Source organism: Simochromis diagramma, unplaced genomic scaffold, assembly GCF_900408965.1.
Source record: "Simochromis diagramma unplaced genomic scaffold, fSimDia1.1 OVJJ01000822.1, whole genome shotgun sequence".
Taxonomy (NCBI): Eukaryota; Metazoa; Chordata; class Actinopteri; order Cichliformes; family Cichlidae; genus Simochromis; species Simochromis diagramma.
Window position 1 is genome coordinate 845,165 of NW_024387520.1, and position 21,404 is coordinate 866,568.

Consider the following 21,404-nt stretch of genomic DNA (forward strand, 5'->3'; position numbering starts at 1 on the left):
GAATAGCAATGAATGTTATTTACTGAAAGGGTATTAGACCTAATGAGAAGATTTAAGCACACATTAAACTGGCAAAGTGCACGTGTTGTTTCTTTGCTTTTCTCTGCTCCATGCAGAATAATATTTCTTTTATAATTTACACCTCCAAATTCAGAAGACGGTGTGTTCAAGCATTTTTTACAATAACATGATTCATGACTCATAGTTGACCTTTAGGCGATTGAATTTAAAGAGTTAGTTTCCCTTTAAATCACATATGAGCTTTAGTTTCAAAGCATTCAACACAAATGCTGGTATGTACTAAGATTTTAAAAATTTATACAGTTTTGTTTATTGAAAAAAAAATGTGGCTTATTCACTGTAACATCTGTCAGTATTAGTACAGTGCTGTGAAATCTCATGCCGCACCTCATTTCATTATGTCTTGCTTGGAAAATGGGGAATAGGTGTAGTGATTTATTGAAACATGTGCAAATATATATGGAAATATGAGCAAAAAACAGTTTGCGCAGTTCAACAAGCTTGATGTCCACATTTATTCTTCAGCACAGCCTGGCCTCTGTCAGCCAAGCTTTCTTGTTATTTTTTAAGTAGTCTTCAGAAATAGCCATTGTACAGTACAGTACAGTCACATTGATTTTTTTCTGCTTGTTTCTTTGTTTTCTTTGTTTTTGTTATGTTATTTTAACATGTTCAAAATAAAGCCACACAACACTGGGAAAATTGTAGAACTGTGTCTTCAATCTTCAGTTTACGTAAAAGGGCCAGTATACAGGCAGGAACATGAATGCGTCATGAGTTCCTCAGTTTCACTGACTGTGGCTGAAACATTAATTTCCTGTTTTGCAGCGTGGGACATGGTTCAATATTTGTGTGGCATATTAACGAAAATGGGGCTATTGTTAACAGTGCATTAAAGTAATGGAGAAAAACTGAGATAAGGTAGAATAAACTGAGAGTGGAGAGTTTACAGTAGCCAGGACGATATTCACGATAAGCTTATTATTAAGTCTTTGGCTCTTGATTTTAGAATGCAGCTGCGTGAAAGCCCATTCATTGTTATTTAAACAAGGTAAACATTATATTTGGCAGTATTTGTTGTTACACTGCAATAGTCATGATGGACCTTACAATGAAGCTGCCATACACATCCTGACACAACACTATTATGTTGATTACAGTTCAGCGTTTAACACAATAGTGCCCTGCAGACTGTTCACAAAGCTCAGGGATCTGGGACTTAACAGCCGTCTGTGTGCATGGGTGTTGGACTTCCTCACTGGCAGAACTCAGGTGGTGAGGGTGGGCAGGTGCTTCTCCAACAGCATCACCATCAACACAGGAGCACCTCAGGGATGTGTCCTCTCGCCACTGCTCTACTCCCTCTACACTTCAGACTGTGTGGCCACCCATGGCTCCAACACCATTGTGAAGTTTGCTGATGACACAGTGGTGCTGGGTGCCATCTCCAACAACGATGGATGAAGTGAAGAATCTGGCATCGTGGTGCCAGGACAACCACCTCCAGCTGAACGTCGGCAAGACCAAGGAGCTGGTGGTGGACTTCAGAAGGGGTCAGCACAGAGACTACAAGCCCATTATCATCAATGGAGCTCCAGTGGAGAGGGTGCAGTCCTTCAAGTATCTTGGTGTCCACATCTCCTCAGACCTGACATGGGCTGCCCACATTCAGGTCCAGACCAAAAAGGCTAGGCAGCGCCTGTATCACCTACGACAACTGAGGAAGTTCAGGGTCTCTCCAAAGATCCTCAGGATTTTCTATACAGGCGCTGTGGAGAGCATCCTCACACAGAACATGACATCGTGGTTTGGGAACAGCTGTGTGAAGGACCAAAAAGCTCTCCAGAGAGTGATCCGTACAGCAGAACGCTGCTGCAGGATTGCTCTCCCCCCGCTTCAGGACACCTACACCAGGAGATGCCGGACTAGAGCAGCGCAGATACTGAAGGACCCGTCCCATCCTGGCAACAAACTGTTCCAACTTCTGCAATCTGGTAGAAGGTTCCGCATCATCCGGGCAAGGACAGAGAGACTCAAGAGGAGCTTCTATCCCCAAGCCATCCGGGCCCTAAACACACACACCCGCCCTCTCACATCATCTATAATTGACTGAGACAGGACTCTTCCAGACACTAAACCAAGGAACAATGTACATTTCAAATTCCTTTAATTTTAAATATGTTTATATAGTCTATCCTGTAAAATAGTCAGATGTCTATTCATATTAATGTACAGAATTCACCTGCTTGCTGCTACTACTGCACATTCACCCAATGTATATACTATATATATATATATACATATATATAATGTTCTTCCTCTACCCCCCCCACAATTTTTGCACATGTCGAGGAGCGTGTCAGGCTACATTTCACTGTGTGTTATACTTGTATAACTATGCATGTGACAAATAAAGAACCTTGAACCTTGAACCTTGAACCTTACTGCGTTCACCAGATATCAACACAATTTCAATCCGCTCCTCGCGTGTTCACCTCTTCCACATGTCAATGGCTGTGAAAAAAGAGAAACTTGTAAATAACTCATGAAAGAATAAAGTTACGTTGAAACCAAGCACACCATTGTTTTCTTGTGACATTACCAATAAGTTTGATGTGTCACATGGCCCTCTTCCTATTGAAAAAACAAAAGTTGTATCCAAGATGGCCGACTTCTAAATGGCCACCATGGTCACCACCCATCTTGAGGAGTTTGCCCCCTCACATATACTAATGTGCCACAAACAGGACTTTAATATCACAAACCATTCCCATGTTATTACGGTGTGTCCATATAAATGGCCCACCCTGTATATTTCTGTTGGTTCATTAAAAAGTGGCCAGCAGGGGGCGGTGATTAAAAAGCAGATGTTCTTGTATTGAAAAATAGGAGCAAGCTACACTTCAGGTCTTCCTTCTGTGTGTGTTGGTTCTGTAACAAGAAACAAATGACATAATAAACTAGGTTTACATCTGCTGTGTAAACATGCAATATAACATATTTAGACACAAACTTCTCTTTTTGCCAGTGAACTTAAACATAATGCAGAAGCACGTTTTAATTCATGGCTGTACTTTCAGACTCAAGATATGAAAGACCTTGCCTTCATATCTTGGGCGGCTCTTCACCAGAAAAGTGAAAACGTGAAGGAAAGAGAAAACACACCTCAAGCCTCATCTCTTGCACTGAAGTCAGGGCTCTGACCCATGAAAATGTGCATGAACATTATATTTTTTTCCTAATTGATTTCTTCTCATTTATTTACTCCTTTCACAAAGTTTTGCAGTCTACTAACAGCCGAGGTAAACAGGGGACTGACAGCTTACATTCACCACAGATAGCCATCAAAAACTATGTATTTGAATTGTGAGGGTTAAGAAAACAGAACAGCTGACAGCAGTCTGCAATCTACTGAAATCTAGTGATGACATTTTTAACACTGCAACTTTAAAAACAAATAACCCAAACGCAACAAGGAGGCCTCTATATAATGTGTGGTGCTACGCGGTAGTTCTTGCCTGCTGTCCATCAAAACAATGCAACAAAAAAGCAATGCAACGCCTAAACTGTGCAAATCATATGAACTTGCTCTAATGTCAAAATTTACAAGCTAATAAACAGGAACGAAACCATCTGATGAGGCCATTCTAACCAACTGACATGTTGCAAAGTTGGACAAAGCTAGGTTGTCAGAAACACAATATAAGCAGTTAAGCGCATGGAAAGCATGCCTTGGATTTGCTTACTGGTTACCAACATGCATGCTTGCATACATGCACACACACGCATACACATACAAAAGCACACCATCATCTTTGAGGAATAAATCAATGCTACAGTCCTTCAATGCTCTCTTTCCATTCCCCTTTCCCAACAACCACCAACAGTCTCCTCGTGCAAGCAGGGAGCGTTCTGATTGGCTGCTACTTGACAGCTAAATTAGTCTTCGGGTCAGGTATAGAAGGATGCGGTTCAACCAGCTTGTGGCACACGTTTACAGAACATAAACCCTATAGAACAGAGTAGAATAGTGTATTTGCTTTTAAGCAATAAAACTCTGCACACACTCATCCAATATAGATTTTGTAAAAAGAGCAGAAAGGATTATAAATAAAACCACTTTAAAAGAACCTTCAATTCAACTTTGTATTGGCTAGAGTAATCCCTCTTTATGAGTTTTCCCCTATGCCAGTAAAGGAAACTGGTCTACATGGTAAATATTACACCGAACAAAGCCAGTGATCTATTCATACGATTCAAACTCGCATTAGGCCAGTAAAGCGGAGCGGGGGCAGGAATAGAGTTAACGGGTTCCTTTCAAAATAAAAGAGGGATGCAAGACGATCTACCACTGTCTGGGCTAGTGTACTCCACGTGGGTGGCAGCTTGTCCTTTTTTCCCTGTTTAAAATTTTCTCCTCATTTGATGTGGAATATTTTGAATCACATTCATATTTATTTTGTGCTGAAACCAGCCAGAAGACTTAGTTAATGGTTCTTTTTATGTGTCTGTCAATTACGAAAAGGGTGGGATTCTGGACCTTTATTTTGGAAAGAAAGGGAACGGGCCAATCCAAAACACCCACACTTGTTTGACAGTAGCCAGGTGTTGTGCAACACCTGCAAAAGGGTGAAAAGGCAGGCTTACACAAGAAGGAGTGGGCTTTGCCTTGACATACATGACACCTGTCTGGGTTAGGAGTCCTTGTTGGGATGTCGTTGCTGTCTTGGTAGCGCATATCATCCCCTTTTATCCTCAGACATCTTTGGTTCAGACCCTCTAGAAGTTCATTTTTCTCTTGTCTTTACATCACTCCACCAAATCTAGTCAACTTATTTGTTGTGCCAAATTAAAGCGCGAATCATCTTGATTTAATAAAACCCTCTTTACCTTCATCACTAAGCTACAATGGATTTTGGTGTGGAGAACTCACGGGAAACCTCTGATAGCAGGGAATCAGGTACTGCAGATCTCGAGATGACCGCAGACGCAGAGGCTCAGAGACCCACATGGAGCGGCCGGCTGGAGTTCATCCTGTCCACGGTGGGTTACGCCGTGGGACTCGGTAATGTCTGGAGATTCCCGTACCTGTGCTACAACAGCGGTGGAGGTAAGAGTGCTAAAGACACGGAACACGAAGCAGACCGTAAACATAGCAGCAGCTACTGTTTTTTATTTTTTATTTTATTAGGCTTCTGCATGGCGGGACTGAAAAAAATCATCATCATATGATATGATTGGTTACCTGCACTCCATCATTTATCGTGATTCTTCAGTTATGTAACAGTGACTGTGTAGTCTGTTAAACAGTAGATTAACATTGAAGTGGTCAGCAAGGGTTATTTAGTTATTTACTGATTTGTTTTTTATGGATTTTTTTTATTTGTTTCCAAAGACTGGTAATATAAAATTGAATGAGAAAATGCAAAGACAATAAAAAGGGTTTAACTCTTAGTGACTTTAATATTTCATACTTACTTCAATAAATAAGTAGAAATGGGCACAAACATAAAAGAAACACATTTTCTGTACATTTCAGATTTACTTTCTACTTTTAGTTATGTTTTCAGTTATGCTATTTTTCATCATTATTTCGTCAATAATGCTCAGATACACTTTGTTCAAACTTTTACACCCGCAATTACAGCTCCTGCTATTTTTCCTCATGCACATATTTGAAAAGTGGCACATACATGTGCGTGAGTTCCTTAAGCACAGTGACAGAAACATTTAAATCTGGGGCTGAAATGACATTGCTCTGGTATAAAATATCATAATCATTTATCATAATAATAAAATATTTGACACCAGCATTTAGGAAATAGAAACTGAGCATCAGCTGTATGCTTTTTGATAATCATCACAAAAAAATTATACAAGAAAATTCTGCCTCTAGTGGAAATTTTACTCTGTTGCATAAATGATCAGCAAAACAAGCAAGCAAAGGAACAAACAAACACTAACTTCCAAACAGTGTAGAAGCTGTCTAGATTTTGTTAAAGAGGATATTCAGCAGTTACTTACTTAGTTATTATAAATATATGACTACTATAAAACAATCACTGTGAGCTTACAATTGTCATCTGGACATTGGCAGCAGTATTTATTTGGAATTTTCTGCAGCTGGTTTATTCAGAAGAGGTGTAAACCTGCTAAATTTTGTTTTCTTCAGGTGCCTTCCTGATTCCTTATCTTACCATGGTGCTCGTGTGTGGCATTCCTCTGCTCTTCATGGAGTTTACTGTTGGGCAGTATACTCGTTTAGGGCCTGTGCATGCTTTCGCCAAAATCTGTCCCTTGTTGAAAGGTAAGTTACTATCCAGGACTTATTTATTTTTGTTGTTGGACCACCTTTACAACACGGTTTTTCTTTGTATGTATTTATAATAGATTTCAAAATCCAAAACCAAGAGTCCAACTCATATATTTGCAGACAAATATTTAATTATTAGCCAACAGCACCAGAAACTCCAGCTGATCAATACAGAGTCTAAACAGTGAGTTCTAAAATGGACTGCCCTACCAACCCAGATAACTGTAGAAGAGGTCAGACAAGCTTGATGTATTTAAAATTTGTAGCACAATGAAAACACAAGATTATATCTGTGTTTATTTCAAAGATAATTGCTGTCAACATTAAAACATAGCATATGAATCAGACGACACACAGAAATGGAAAAAAGAAAAGTCTTCAGCCAAGGATGAGTTAAAGCTGCAAAGGGGTTAAGAAACACAAACAGCAACACACTTTATAATGACAACCAAGCACAAAGTGCAGTCAACCCATGTATGAGAGTGAGATGGTTTGAAATCTTGCCACACCCTGACAGAAGCAAGTTTTTTTTTAAAAAACTTGACAATCATGAAAAACGGGAATAATTTATGTAAAACATGACAGACCTCATGTGTGGATTTTCTGCTTTCCTCCAGCCATGAAGCCCACATTACCATTCAGTGTAAAGTAAAAAAGGATCTCAGATAAAGATTTAAATTATTTATCCATATTTAGCCATGGTGAAGGCATGCAGGTGTCTTAATGCTTTGGTTTGAATAAATCCTGCTTTATTTTCTTTCATATTTTTTCATGTTGATGGATGAGAACTTGTTTAGCCAAATTTTCAACCTCTGTGACTGCATGTATTTTAACTTTGTGAGGTATGATTGAACCTTTCAAACCATCAAGTTGACGTCAGTAAAATCCGTGATAATTAAGTCAATCATGAGCGACTGAAGATGTTCTCTCTGAGTCTGCATTAGTTCATTAAAAAGGCCAATAAAGTGGATCAGTATATTCCTTAAAGTTCGATTGTTGTTAAAAAATATATAGAAGCTGAGACATTCCCACAGTTTTACATCTCCAGAAAATGAAAAGTGTGGACTCTGAGAGGACCAACAGTCTGTCCAAATCCCTCTAAATCAAACAAGAGACCAGCCATCAACAATCTCTACTTGTGGGTGTGAAATGACAATGCTTTCTCTCTTGTTCTAACTTGAGGATTTTTCTCCATAGTTTTCTTATCTCCTTAAGGACAGAGATTATCTACCCGGTCAAAACGTTTGGGTCCTTCACTTGATTTATCGCTCATTTCTTCCTGGTTAATGGTCTGTGCTAAACAGGGGCCCAAAGCAGGTAGTCTTTTTTTTGTATATTCTTCTGAATGACTCACCTGTGCAATTTGAGTGCAGTTTACTGTCATGTACCTGTGATCCATGATGCAGCTGCCCACAAATATCACAAATATAGCAAATATACCCATGTCTGAGTTATCCACTAATCCTTAATCCTAGCAATACTTTAATTACTCTGCCTTGCTTTTCTTTAGTTGAACTGTTTCAGATTTTTTGGCAGTGTGAAATAATATAATATGAAATAATATTTAGTGTGAAAGAGGCAAACAGGTGATAACAAAAGGAAGTAGAGCTCACTTACTAAGCAGTGGTTCGCACTGATCCTGGAGATTAGAGGGTTTTCCTTTGCTCAGAGCTGTTATTCAGCTGCCTCCCCCTCCACATTTTACTACATGGAGACATGTATATTTTACAGACATGGATCTGTGGCGCGTGGCATTCCAGCCTTTCGACAATGAGCAGCAGCTGTGCAGAGGTGGCAGAAATACAGGCTTTTTTACTTAAGTAGAAGTACAGACACAAGTGTTAAAAAAAATACTCCAGTGAATGTTTAATCTTACATAAACAGCAGAAATTCACGAAAAGTCCATAAAAAACAACTGGCAGACAAAAAAAGTGCAAAAGTTGAAAATCTCAAGGTGCAAAACTGTGTCTCTTAATCCTCAGTACCTCTGCTTAGATGACCAACAGTCTCTATTTAGGAAACAGACTAGAAAATGAAGAAAAGCAACTGTACGAGTGTTAAATTACAGACTTTTAGCTGTCATTTAAGTGACTTTCCCAAAGCACACAAATAAGTGTATTCTGAAAGATGGCAGCATAGTCTTCTAACCATTGATCTCAACACATAAAACGGTCTGACTCAGCAAATGAACAGATTTTTTTGTTGTATTTAAAAGGGCTGATATTTCAGCTAATTAATGACTCTGTATACCTGTTCCAGTAGGGAGCTCTTTAACCGAGTCATTGTTCTGAATTCCCTGAGGAGGAGGCTGAAACTTGCATTTGGTATTTACACATATACTTGCCCCAGTCTGAAACCTGACACGCAGCTCAGAACCACAGGTGTTAAAAGACTGAATAATTTACATCTGCTGAATGGCTTTGATCTCACCTCACTCAGTAGTCTTTTATATTCACCTGCTGAACAACACGGCGTAATTTCTACTCAAAGGCCCCAGGAATTTGTCTCGTCTGTGGCTGTGTATTGGGGAAACTGGGCAGAGGTTATTAATGATACTGGCTCTTCTCTGGTTGTTCTACAAAAGATATATGCCATTGTTATCAGGCCCAAGTATTTGGCACTCAGTAATGCTTTGGGTATGAGAATAAAGCAACGCGTACAGCTTCTTTCCCACAGTTGGCATGACTCCTGTAGAGCTGTCTCTCACTACTCTCTTTATCCCCACGTGTCACTCTGCAGGTGTTGGTCTGGCCACAGTTGTTATCTCCTTCGTTTTCTGCACGTATTATAATGTGCTCATGAGCTGGGCACTTTACTATTTATTCAACTCCTTCGGAATGGAGACTCTGCCTTGGAAGTCCTGCAACAACACCTGGAATGCTGTTGGAAACTGTTCGAGTGGCTTTCTTGGCAATGATACCCACCTGCAGTCTGCTAGCCAACAGTTCTTTGAGTGAGAAGACGTCACTTCCTTGCAGCTCACTCTGTATGGCACTATTGTGCTGTATAAGCAGTGCTCGCTCAAATCATGTTGTGTTCTTCTTCTTAAAGTTACTGAAAACCGTCATTAGTCATTAGCAAAGTGTCTTTGACCAAATTTAAAGCAGTTTTTGTTGTTTAACTCAAAATGTTTTGTAGTTTTTTCTTCTCTCTGTGAGTGCATTGTACTGCATGCTGGTCAGGCTTTACTAATATGTTCTAATCGCAGTTATCTCGAATTTTCTGGGTATTTGAAGATACTTTAGTCGCATGTTTTTCTTTCCTTTTCACAGTAACAGACTTCTGGAAAAGACTCGCGGTATTGAAGAATTAGGTGGTCTTCGTTGGGAACTCTTTGGGTGTCTTGTCTTTGCTTGGGTTATTGTGTACTTATGTATATTTAAAGGAGTCAAATCCACAGGAAAGGTGAGAAAAATGACTTTTGCTGTGTCATGGTGATTGTGATGAAGGTTTTTTTTAGGGGGATTTCAAGTTGACATTCACCATTTGGTTTTTTTTGCCATTTTTTCTATAGGTAGTATATTTCACTGCTGTGTTTCCATACTTCATCCTGTTTGCCCTGCTCATCAACAATGTGCAGCTTCCTGGAGCCAAGAATGGTATCCTCTATTTTGTGACACCGGTGTGGAGCAAACTGTTTGAAGTGAAGGTGAGACTACTTATCTCTGAGATGTTGGTTAAACATTGGTACCAAAACCCAATTTGTACTAGTTTGTACTGGTCTGCGTACAAAAACAAATCAGGCCACCTTTTTCTTTCTTTGAAGCTTGAAGTGTCCCTTTTGAAAGAGTAGGCTTTTAACTTGTGTCTGTTCAAGGGTCAATCTTAAAGCATGCCAGACCCGACCTGAAAAGGTTATTTCAGCCATGGACTCTTTAAACGTTGAGATTGTTGAGATTGTTGAGATTGTTCCTTGGCCACATACAGTGATGTGAAAAGAAAAGCATGTAGAAACTAGAGATGGCACGATACCACTTTTTTATGTCCGATACCGATATCATAAATTTGGATATCGGCCGATACCGATATGAATCCGATATAGTGTGTTTTTAATCAATAAAATTTTTTTTTTAATATCTTGCTGCATTTTGTATAATATTCAAGTTTAAAAACAAACAAACACTAAAGCTATTCTGTTATACCTGTATGCAAAAAATACACTGCACCCAAAATATTTCATAGTTCAGCAAAACTGATCAATCTAATAAACTTAAACCTACTCCATCCTCCCTATTCTGGTATTTTAAAGAATAAGCAACCTAACTAATAGGGTTGCAAACTCCCAGCAAAAAAAAAATAAATAGGGAACCACCCTCCACCTCATGATGCTTAATCGACATAATCAACTTTAATTTGATGCAGGGTGAAAAAAAATGCACAGAAATCAATTATTTTTCAAGAATAATTAAATAGATTCAACATCTTTCTTCAACAGAACTGCAGACTGCACAGATGGTACCTTCCCAAAGGAAAAAGTACTATAGCTTACTAGGGTATATTAGACTTAATAGTTACTATATACAGTAATGGACTTCTATACATTTTACATCAGATTAAAACTTTGGGTGTAAGATTCGGATAATTATTTATTAAAAGCTAGACATTTTAAATGAGAATAATTTAGATAATTATTTATTAAAAGCTAGACATTTTAAATGAGAATAAGAAAGAAAAGTATGTCTTTGTGCTCCCTTTTCCCTGTTCATGCCCTATCGGCCCCCCTGGCTAAACTTTGCTAGATCCGCCCCTGCACAGTTACCAGCCGTCAGCTACGTAGAAAAACGATCCTGGTGTAGAAAGTAATATTAAAAAAATTCTAACAACAGATTATCAAGCTTAAACGTGCTGCTGTTGTTCAGCCTCTGGTTTCCTCTTTCTGGTGCGAAGTGGGCGATAAACAAACAAGAGAGACGGATTCACGACAGAAAAGCCGATCAGCTGATCATTAATCAGTTTCATGATTGAAGTAGCAGCAGGAGAGGGAGGGAGAGAGAGAGGCAGTTGCACAGGTCTTGCACGCCACAGCCGCTCTATCACGTGAGGCACACTGCTCCGACGTGCTACGGTTATGAGCCGAGATATGCCATGTCACAAGTTTTGTGAGGTGCTTTTTTGATATTTACTGGATCGGATTACATTTTTTATTTCTCTCCGATATCCGATCCAGTAATTTATGTCAGTATCAGACCGATACCGATATGTAATATCGGATCGGTCCATCTCTAGTAGAAACTGCTGCAAAAAAAATACCCAAAGAACTACAACTCTATAGTCTTTCCTTAACATGATAATTGTTAAAAATTCTGCAACAATGATGCGAGAAATTGATAAAAGAAAACAATTACTTCAGTTATCGCTGCTAAAGATGCTTCAAGCTATTGAATCATAGGTGTAGTTATTCCTGTGAAATCCTTGTTTTCAACATGACTGTAAGAAGGGAAAATATGTATTTTTAAAAGCAAACACTCTCAGACAGACTGGCTCACCACCAGAGATGGGCGACATGTTACTGTAATCCGATTACTTTTTTCAAGTAACGAGTAAAATAAGGGATTACTATTGCAATTAGATTACCGTTACTTTCCCGTAGGAACGCTGCCTTACTGCGTTACTAAAACCGTGAGTTTTTTGCGAGAATGTCTCATGACAGTGATGTAAGCGAGTGCTACCTTCCTGACAACAGCTGTGTGCAGATCAACAATGGATAATATATCGAGTGCAGGAGAGAGTATGAGCGTGCAGCGTTTAAAGCGTGGAAGTACTGACCTTACTTTAAGTTTGATTCCATAAAAAGTGACAAAAGTGTTAACACAAAAAATATTTTATTTTATGTGCTGGAATGTGCAGAAAATAGGTTTAAATGTTAAACAAATGTCTTCCAGTCAGAGAATGTTGCATATAATAAAATTTTTGCTTGATGCATAAAGTTAAAAAATTAAAACTAATAAAACAAGTTTTAAAAAGAGACTTTTCCATTTGATTACATTTTGTATGATGGATTATGCAGAAAAAGTAGAATTGGGAGAGAGAGAAAAAGAAACAAATCTTGGCAGAAAATCAGTGAGGATAGGAAGACCATGACAAATACCTCTTCTTCTCTTTCTTTTGACTGGGTCCTTTAAGGATCATCTGCCTCTATCTCACCTTATCTGTAGTATCTTCCTCTGTCACACCAATCCTCTGCATGTCCTCCTTCACTACGTCCATCATACAGACAACAATCAGGGGTCCTGCTGCCAGCGCCCCAGTGCAGGACACCACAGACCACCACAACAGGTCACATGTTAATGGGTATTATGGTTAGTTTCATTGTTTGTAATTAGTTATTAGCAACAATAGCTCCTAAACTGCAGGCAGTGTACAAAGATGTTTGACATGACTTTGTTCGCTGAAAATCACAACGTATAGATTTCTCATCTGATTTCACTCAAGACTGTTCACCTCTGCAGGAAGATGCTTATAAAGAAAATACATTTCCATGGCCTTCAAATCCAAATCAAATGAAACTATACTCGTATCAATCTTCGGCTCTCCTCTGTCTATATCACAGGTTTGGCTTAATGCAGCTGCCCAGGTGTTTAACTCACTTGGAATAGCATTTGGCTCGATGATTTCAATGGCAAGTTACAACAAGTTCAACAACAACATTCTCAGGTAAGCATTCATAACACTCTGTCTAAAAAAAGCTCAAACAGAGTGGAAAAAGCAGTCATTTTTTAATAAGATGGACACAAAATGCTGAAAAAGAACAGTGTGGGTTCACTTGACTTCAATACACAGTAAATTAAAAGATGCTATATCACCCTCTTTCTTGTAGTTAATACAGACACAGCATGTTACTGTAAACTTGACAGTTTCCTTGATGAACAGCAGTGGTCTTGGTTGCCTGTGATTTGAGGGCATGTGGTTATATAGCTGTTTTGCTCACAGCAGGTGGGGAACAAAGTTAAATTATTTATGGAACAAATTGTATTTTCCTTCAAAATTTGCTTTGCTGTTAAAGATCCTGGGGTGCTAATGCTGCATGTGCACCACTGAAGGCCTCAGACATTTCTGATAAAGTGCGAGCTTGACAATAACACGAGAGCAATAAACTACATTTCACAGACATTGTCCTTTTTCTTTCCCAGGGATGCACTGATTGTATCAGCGGCCAACTCTTTCACTAGTATCCTGGCTGGCTTCGTGATCTTCTCAGCTGTCGGTTACATGTCTCATATACATAACCTCCCAGTGGACAACATAGCTACAGATGGTGAGTCCCTGAAAACAACATCAGACTTGTAGCTTTGTTTTATCTTGAGGACTTTAAAAAGAAGAGAGATAGATCATCATAGTTCAAGACTGGAGACAGATCCCAGGCTTGTTTTAAGAGCTGATGTTTGTTTTCCTTGTCCTTGGAACATGTCTCTTCTTTCCATGGAAAATAAAGGCATATTTCAGGATGTGCACATCTGGATGCAGTTTCCTAAAGTGGCTCCCGACTAATTATATAAGGAAAATTCACTGTATTCACTATAAGGAGTACTATTCATCAACTGCCTGTACAAACAATTGTGTGTCTGTTGCTGTAAGTAATCTAACTGCACTATGGCAAATTCAGTTTTCATACTATAGTCGAAACTGCAAGACTTTCTCAGCTTAATGAACAGTACTAAATCTTTCAAGTGCCCTTTTTGAGTACATAACTTGTGTATACATGCCTGTGTGAGAGAGTGTAGTTTAATTTAGTTAAGTGTTGTTAAGTGTTTAAGCAACATTTAAGCATCAGCAGTCAAGCAGTGAGTTATTAAAGACAGAGATTGCGTGTGTTCAGATAAAATCCTCTGATCTCAATGTCAAATTGTTCCTGTCAGCTGTCATCAGATGTTGAGGTCTGATTCACTTTGAAAAATCACTTTGCTCTTAATTGGTTGAACTTTCTTCACAAATTGTAATTTTTAATAAGTGCCCCTTAGACAAGAATGCTTGATTGCAGTTTGTGCTGGTTAGATACACTATATTACCAAAAGTATTCACTCACCCATCCAAATCATTGAATTCCAATAACTTCCGAGCACCTAGGCATTCAGACTGCTTTTACAAACACGACTGAAAGAATGGGTCGCTAACTTTCCATCGCTACAGAACTACGGGGCAATGAAATGGGTTTTTTCTATGTAAGGGCTTTTTATCTAACACACATACACATTCATAGAGCAACATGGGGTTAGTATCTTTGGCATGCAAACTGGAGCAGATGGAGATCGAACCACCAACCTTCTGGTCAGTAGGTGACTTGTGCTACCTCCTGAGCTTTAGCCCACGTGGTGTAAATCACAGCACCACTCGACATGTTCGCTTGAGTCACAAATCACGCTTTTGCGTTTCTGATGGACGAGTCTGGGTTTGATGGTTGCCAGGACAACGGTGTAAAGGTTAGTGGATTGTGGTGTGGGGATGTTTTTCAGGAGTTGGGCTCACTCCTTGGGTTGGGTTATCTTTGTCAAATGTTTAAACGTATTGGATGATCTGAAACATTCAAGTGTTGCAAATAAGTGACATATTAGGAATCAGAGAGGGGGCAAATATTTTTTCACTGTACACTAGTTTTGTTCTCTCGTCCTCCCGAGTCTCCAACTACAGTCTTGCAGTGTGCTTCTTTAAGCTGCCGCTAATTTCTACGTGCAGGCGAAATATTATTGTCTAGCAATATGATTCCAGGGAGTTCAGGAGCTCATGTCATGAATGAAGGACCTTGTTGTGCTTTGTTACACTTTAGTTAGGGTTATTTTAAAAATGTCTGAGCCCTTTACTTCACTATAAACTGAGCTAAGCTAAATATTTATCTCATAACTCTTGCCAAGCAAAGAAATATGTGCATGTCACTGAATGGATCCCAGTTTATATTTTAACAGAACTCAAAATATGCTCCAAATAACACACATTTAAAGTACAGCTCAGTACAGCACAGCCAACTTAAGCTGGAATAGCAACGGATATCCTGCATTTGTATATGTCTGCATTGTAAAATAGCAACAAGTCCTCTGTTGTGTTATATTTCAGGTGCTGGTTTGGTGTTTGTTGTGTACCCTGAAGTTCTTTCAACCATGCCAGTCTTTCAGCTATGGGCCCCACTTTTCTTTATCATGCTGTTGTGTCTGGGTGTGGACAGTCAGGTAAACATCTAAACATCTGCAGCGCTGTACACTTAATGTTTTACATCAAACTTTAGCTTTTGCACTTTTGAATTTAAAGGAAACATTTGTACACTTGTATCAAAAGAGGTCTCTTACCCTCACTGTGGTTTGCCTTTACTGTTTGGATATTTTATTACCATACTACTTTTGCTTTAATATAAAAGGCTTGAATGTAAATATACAAGTGTTAAGATGAAGCTAAAATGGATCAAGAGAGATAGAGCATGCAGGCTGAGAAGCCTGGAGAATGCTCGTCTGTCTGAGTTGAGCTGGTAGGCTGAGTGCTAGAGAACTGAGGGCTGAGTCTTGCCATATCTGCCACTCACAACACAGACAGTAAGACAGACAGGCTAAACAAGGAGAAACATGTACGACATCTGAATGACTGTGATTATGATTTAAAACTCCAAGGTCTGCAGATAACCATTAAGTTTGTATTAAATCTTTTGTTCTGCAGTTTGGCGCAGTTGAGGTAGCTGTGACATACATAAAGGATGAATTTGGAGTCAAAATTCTGTCTTTCCTGAAGAGAGAAGAGCTGCTGGTCCTGGCTGTGTGCTTTGTTTGCTTTGTACTGGGGATTTCTCACATTACCAAGGTACAGTATGTAAGACACTTCTCAGGGAAACACATTTGGGGATGTGGTAAGAGTCACTGTTTTGTCATGTAGGTCTGTCTTTTACTTACAGGGAGGTATCTACGTGTTTCAGCTGATGGACCACTACACTGCTGTGGTTTCTCTTGTGTTCTTGGCTTTCTTTGAGGTTGTTGCCATCTGTTGGATCTTTGGTAAAATTCACATGAAGTTCACTTTTTCGTTTATGTTTAAAAAAAATAAGGGGAACACTTAAACAACACAATGTAACTCCAAGTCAGTTACACTTTTGTGAAATCAAACTGTCCACTTAGGAAGCAGCACTGACTGACAATCAATTTCACATGCTGTTGTGCAAATGGAATAGAAATTATAGGCAATTAGCATAAGACATTCCCAATAAAGGAGTGGTTCTGCAGGTGGTGACCACTGACCACTTCTCAGTACCTACGCTTTCTGGCTGATGTTTTGGTCACTTTTGAATGCTGGCGGTGATTTCACTCTAGTGGTAGCATGAGACAGAGTCTACAACCCACACATTTGGCTCAGGTAGTGCAGCTCATCCAGGCTGGCACATCAATGCGAGCTTTGGCAAGGCCATACCCACATAGCAAACAGGTCTGGCCCAGATCTGGCAACAAGCCGGCACTGCTGGTTGACTTCTGGCATGATAAGATGTATGTCATCCAGATATGGGCCGGGCTTGGCATAGATGGCCTTGTCTATGCGATGGCATGCCATATCTGGCTCGATTGTGCTTGCTTTGTGGGTTATTTTTAATATTTTTGTGGACACCTGCCAAAACGCTTTGCAAGAAGGGGTTAAATAATTAAACTCTTTCTTTTTCTCAGGTATCCCACGTATCTCCTTAATGATCAGGAGGATGCTAGGAAAAAGTCCAAATATCTACTTCCGAGTCTGCTGGCTGCTGCTCTGCCCCATGTTGGTGCTGGTGAGTCCTGTTTAAATAATGCACCTAAAACCACCAGTAAAGTAGTTAATAAGACTGTTCTTCATTTCTCTATATAGTGCATACTGGTTTCCAGCATTATTCAGTACACTCCTGCTCACTATGGGAAGTACGAGTACCCAGTGTGGGCTGAATGGGTGGGCTGGGGCGTCTCTTTGGTCTCTATAGTATGGATCCCATTTGGTGCAATACAAGAGATCTATAACAATAAAGGATCCCTTCTTCAGGTAAGCAAATATGATTGTACAGACTTTGGCTTATTTATTCGATATGTTTACTTTTTTTATTCTAGCATGTTAATTAGCAAACTTTAAACCTAATCCAGTGGCATTGCTTTGTTCCTGGATGTGACAGAAACTTATGTATTATCAAAGATTTGTTTTTTAAAATGTTTGGTCAAATGTTGACCTGCTGGTGGATCAGAACATGACTAAAGCCAGTCTGCCTAATCTTCTGGGAACTAGTGTCACATTTTCACAGTAGTGCGGTAAAATGTTTGTGAACAAACACGGCCATTGACTTTTGAATCATGCTGATAAAAAGGGCAGTGTTCGGTGATGGGTTAGTGGCTCCAGTGACAGTCAGATATTACGGATAGTCCTTTTGCTGATTATTTATTTAAATCTTTGCTTGAACATTACTTTCAAACTGATGATTGCTTAAGCCTTACCTTCTTTAATCCCCAGAGACTGAAAACAGCTATGACTCCGACAATAGACCTGAATGTTATGGCTCACCTGCCGGAAAAACAAAACCTTGACAACCTGGCGTCTGAAAAATTACTCAGTTCGGTGCCACCTCTGACACAGTGACCACATACAAGGCCTGGAATAAGCAGACTTTGGGCCATTTCTATCATAATCTACATGATACTACATCTACATTTAGCTACATAGCTACATTTCACTGTGTGGCTACATTTCACTGTGTGTTATACTTGTATAACTATGCATGTGACAAATAATAAAGAACCTTGAACCTAATCCCAGTTACATCCAAAGAGCTGTTGTTAACTCTGCATTTATACTTTAACAACTCGAGCCACTTAACCTGTAGGCGACTTCAAAACCATACAGTAAGTCACCCATTGCACCTTTTACAAAGAATGCAACTAAAATCTGTGGCTTTGTTCACCAGATGAATTTTAAAATTATTTTATTTTGGGTAGGAGTGGCTGAGGAGCGAGTAATTGTTTAAAACGATTGGTTCATTATGCTGTAAAGTTCATTGTATACATCAGTGAGTCTGTGGGGTTAAAGAGTGTATAATGGATCTATCGTAGACGCAGTCACAAGCCTTTTAGGTCACTACATTTATGAGTTGAATACTTAATACTTAATTTTAAATCAACAAAAGAAATGGGTTTGAAAAGGCTTGGTCCAATGAACAGGAAGCAGACATATTCCTCCTATTGACAGAAGACAAATATGAAAGCAGAAAAATACAGGTTCTATAGATGTGTGACAGATGTGATCTGGTCAGCGGGTTAGCAGGTTACACCTGGACATCATATAGTCTGCAGGCCAAATTTGACCCCTTGGTTCTCCCTGTCGAGCCTGTGAGAGTTTAAGGAGAATTTAGGATTCAAAGGTGAAAAAGTATAAATCACGCAGTTTGTCCCATTTCATCCAACAAACAGAGAATGGCTTACAGTTTTTTCTTTTACAAAATGTGTTAATTTTATTTTGAAAGGAATATTCTTTAAAAAATTATATTTGATGCAGAATATAGTTTTTTTTTAACGAGACCTGGATTTGTAAATATTTATTTACTGAAGTCAGAGGTAAAGCTGCATGCTTTGCTTGATGAGAGCATATTGCTGTGTTTAAGGTTTACAAAGCAATTGCAAATACAAGCACATGACTGATGCAGAGCAGGAATGGACATCTGAGCCTTTTAGCAAAGTTTGGAGAGTTGCTGCGCTAATATTTCCTAATAATAAAAAGAAGCAGACCCAAATGCAAGATGCAGGAGGTAGGAGTCAAACTTAAAAATGAGTATTTAATGCAGGTCGATCAGGAAAATGTACAAAGTCAAAAACTCCAAAGAGTGAGTCGGGGAATGCAAAAGGCAAGAAATATACAGAGTGAGGGAACACACAGCTCACACAGGTAATGTGTCATAGGAGGACTGAAAAAATATATACAGAAGGTATAGGTTGGGAACACAGACTGGAGGAAAGCTACAATTAATATAAAACACAGAGAGCAATAGCTACCAAAATAAAACAGGAAGTAAGACACGTTGGACAGAGAAATAAGATTAACTTGACGCAAGAGACACTGAAGGACAAAAAAGGGTGCTAACAAAATACCTGAAAGTCACAGTAACTAAATTGAACTGGCAGCACTGCACAGAATGAAAGGGACTATGACAGTGGCACGTGGAGTAACTCCATGCTTGGATAGGCTGGAGCTGAGGTGGTATTTTGCACCAACATATTTTGGTGAGCACTGACTTAAACAACACCAAGAGATGTTGCTAAAAATTAACCATTTTGTTGATATTTTAACTCAAATAGTTAACTTCATCAGGGCAAGAGTACTGAATCACTGACAGTTTGTTGCACTATTGGAGGAGAGGTGACATAGGCTACCACAGCTGTCAGGTGACTCAGTCGGGGCAAAGTGCTAAAACAAATGTAGGACCTGAGAGCAGAAATTTTAGTTTTATGAAGAAAGGCGAGGGCGTTCCAGAGCTCTCAGATGCAGGTCTTGCATTTGGCATTGAAGAGGCAGTCCTTCACATTTAAATTAAAAAAATGCGGTGAAAAAGCAGCAGAAAATGCACATGCAGAGGAATTCACAGCACTGAAGAGGCCAGTCACAACAGCTGTGCTGATGTCAAGTCTAGTCACGTTTCCAGCGAGGCACACGTAAAGTTATGGTGTTAGGGTTTCAGAGGGGTTTGTAGACAGAAGTCTAACTCAACTGTCAGCCACTGACCCTGACTTTAATGCACTTGAGAAGACCAAAACAGACTAGATTAATCTTACTGATCAAGACAAAGGAAGATGAAGTATTAAACTACAACCAAAGTAGAAATATCACTCTGTTTGAAGTGGACATTTTGCAGAAATGTGCCATTTTTTTGCAATTATTTTGTGTGGCCATCCACAGTCCCACTCCTGTAGCCCCTTGAGAAAATGTATTGCCTACCTCTGCTATAAAGGATAAGCTGGTCTAACCATGAGAGGAAGGTTTGATTATATTTTTAACCAAACTGAAGCTGGCAACCCACAAGAGTTTAGACGTTATAAGTGGGGCCTTTGAGCTAGTGCTATAAACAGAATCTAGGTAACAAGTCTATAATAACTTCAGTGGGGAAGGACTTATTTGGTAACTCAAGTTGGTTGTGTTTTGACCCCAAAACAGCTGATAATTTATGACTTTTATTTCTATTTTTTCTTGAAGGAGAAGCCAAAAATTTCCGTTTACTAGAAATTTATCTTTAAGCTTTATCTCTAAGATTGCACTGTAGTGGAAAGTACAGTTTTTAATGTCTGATCCAGGGTCTCTAGAGCACAGTCTAAATGTAATTAACATGGTTCAGCCAGTGCTGGAACTTTAAGCCTTGATTTAACTCTGTGAGGTCTCAGTCATGACCTTATGTTCAGTCCTGTGTTCTGGAGACGTTCTGTGCTAAAAATATTTTGGTTTGTCAGTTATAATGTTCACTTTTTCGTCCTGATTGACAGAACTTGGGAGAACAATTTTAAAAAATGAAATAAATAACAACAACACTGATAATGACTGTGACATCACGGGGTTAATTTTTTTGTCTTGTTTTGTAAGTAGAAAAAATTAAATTACATATTTTTGGTAAGTAAATCACACATCAATATTGCACTGATGCCATCATATGAGATTGGCTAAAAGCTTGTGCACTACAGTACAGGCCTGAATGTCAGAATTCCTTGGTAGTTATTCAAAGAGTGCCTTTTTAGACCAAATCTATAATGATGACGGACCGTATGAACTGAAATTAAACTAATACAAAGAAGGTGATAAGACTTTTATCAGTAGTTTTATACATTTTACAAAGTTTTTATAAATTAAATATCAATTCTGTCAACACAAGAGGTCAATGTTTACAGTTTTTATTAATTGGAATTTTAATATGACCTGCATAAAAATTGCAAAACTCTTTTAATGTAATAACTTAAAAATATTGATAATAATAATTGATCATTTTGTTCAGAAATGTTTTAAGTCTTGCTTATATTTGATGGGCAGCCATGTGTTGTGATGTGCTGAATATATCAGGTTTCATTCTTATTAATTTTTTTTTTTTTATCCCTCCTTAAAAAAATCATATGTGTACTAT

At 38.9% G+C, this 21,404-nt stretch overlaps 1 protein-coding gene across 1 annotated transcript; it reads left to right on the top strand.

Moving 5' to 3' along the window:
* Positions 1-4,661: 4,661 nt before the first annotated feature.
* On the top strand, positions 4,662-20,076 carry si:ch211-225b11.1 (uncharacterized protein LOC561694 homolog). The gene is made up of 14 exons (XM_040019626.1): positions 4,662-5,131; positions 6,194-6,328; positions 9,074-9,287; positions 9,607-9,739; positions 9,849-9,983; positions 12,885-12,988; positions 13,465-13,589; positions 15,380-15,492; positions 15,971-16,111; positions 16,203-16,302; positions 16,960-17,060; positions 17,138-17,305; positions 17,765-17,936; positions 18,059-20,076. Exons 1-13 carry the CDS (start codon positions 4,930-4,932, stop codon positions 17,888-17,890), a joined length of 1,797 nt encoding a protein of 598 aa, XP_039875560.1. The 5' UTR covers positions 4,662-4,929; the 3' UTR covers positions 17,891-17,936; positions 18,059-20,076.
* The last annotated feature ends 1,328 nt before the right edge of the window (positions 20,077-21,404 follow it).

Excerpts from the sequence above, each read along its gene's own strand:
- si:ch211-225b11.1 (XM_040019626.1), top strand. The coding sequence starts at position 4,930 with ATGGATTTTGGTGTGGAGAACTCACGGGAAACCTCTGATAGCAGGGAA. Across the intron at positions 9,288-9,606 it reads GCTAGCCAACAGTTCTTTGA|TAACAGACTTCTGGAAAAGA; the intron begins GTGAGAAGACGT and ends TCCTTTTCACAG. Across the intron at positions 16,112-16,202 it reads GGATTTCTCACATTACCAAG|GGAGGTATCTACGTGTTTCA; the intron begins GTACAGTATGTA and ends TTTTACTTACAG.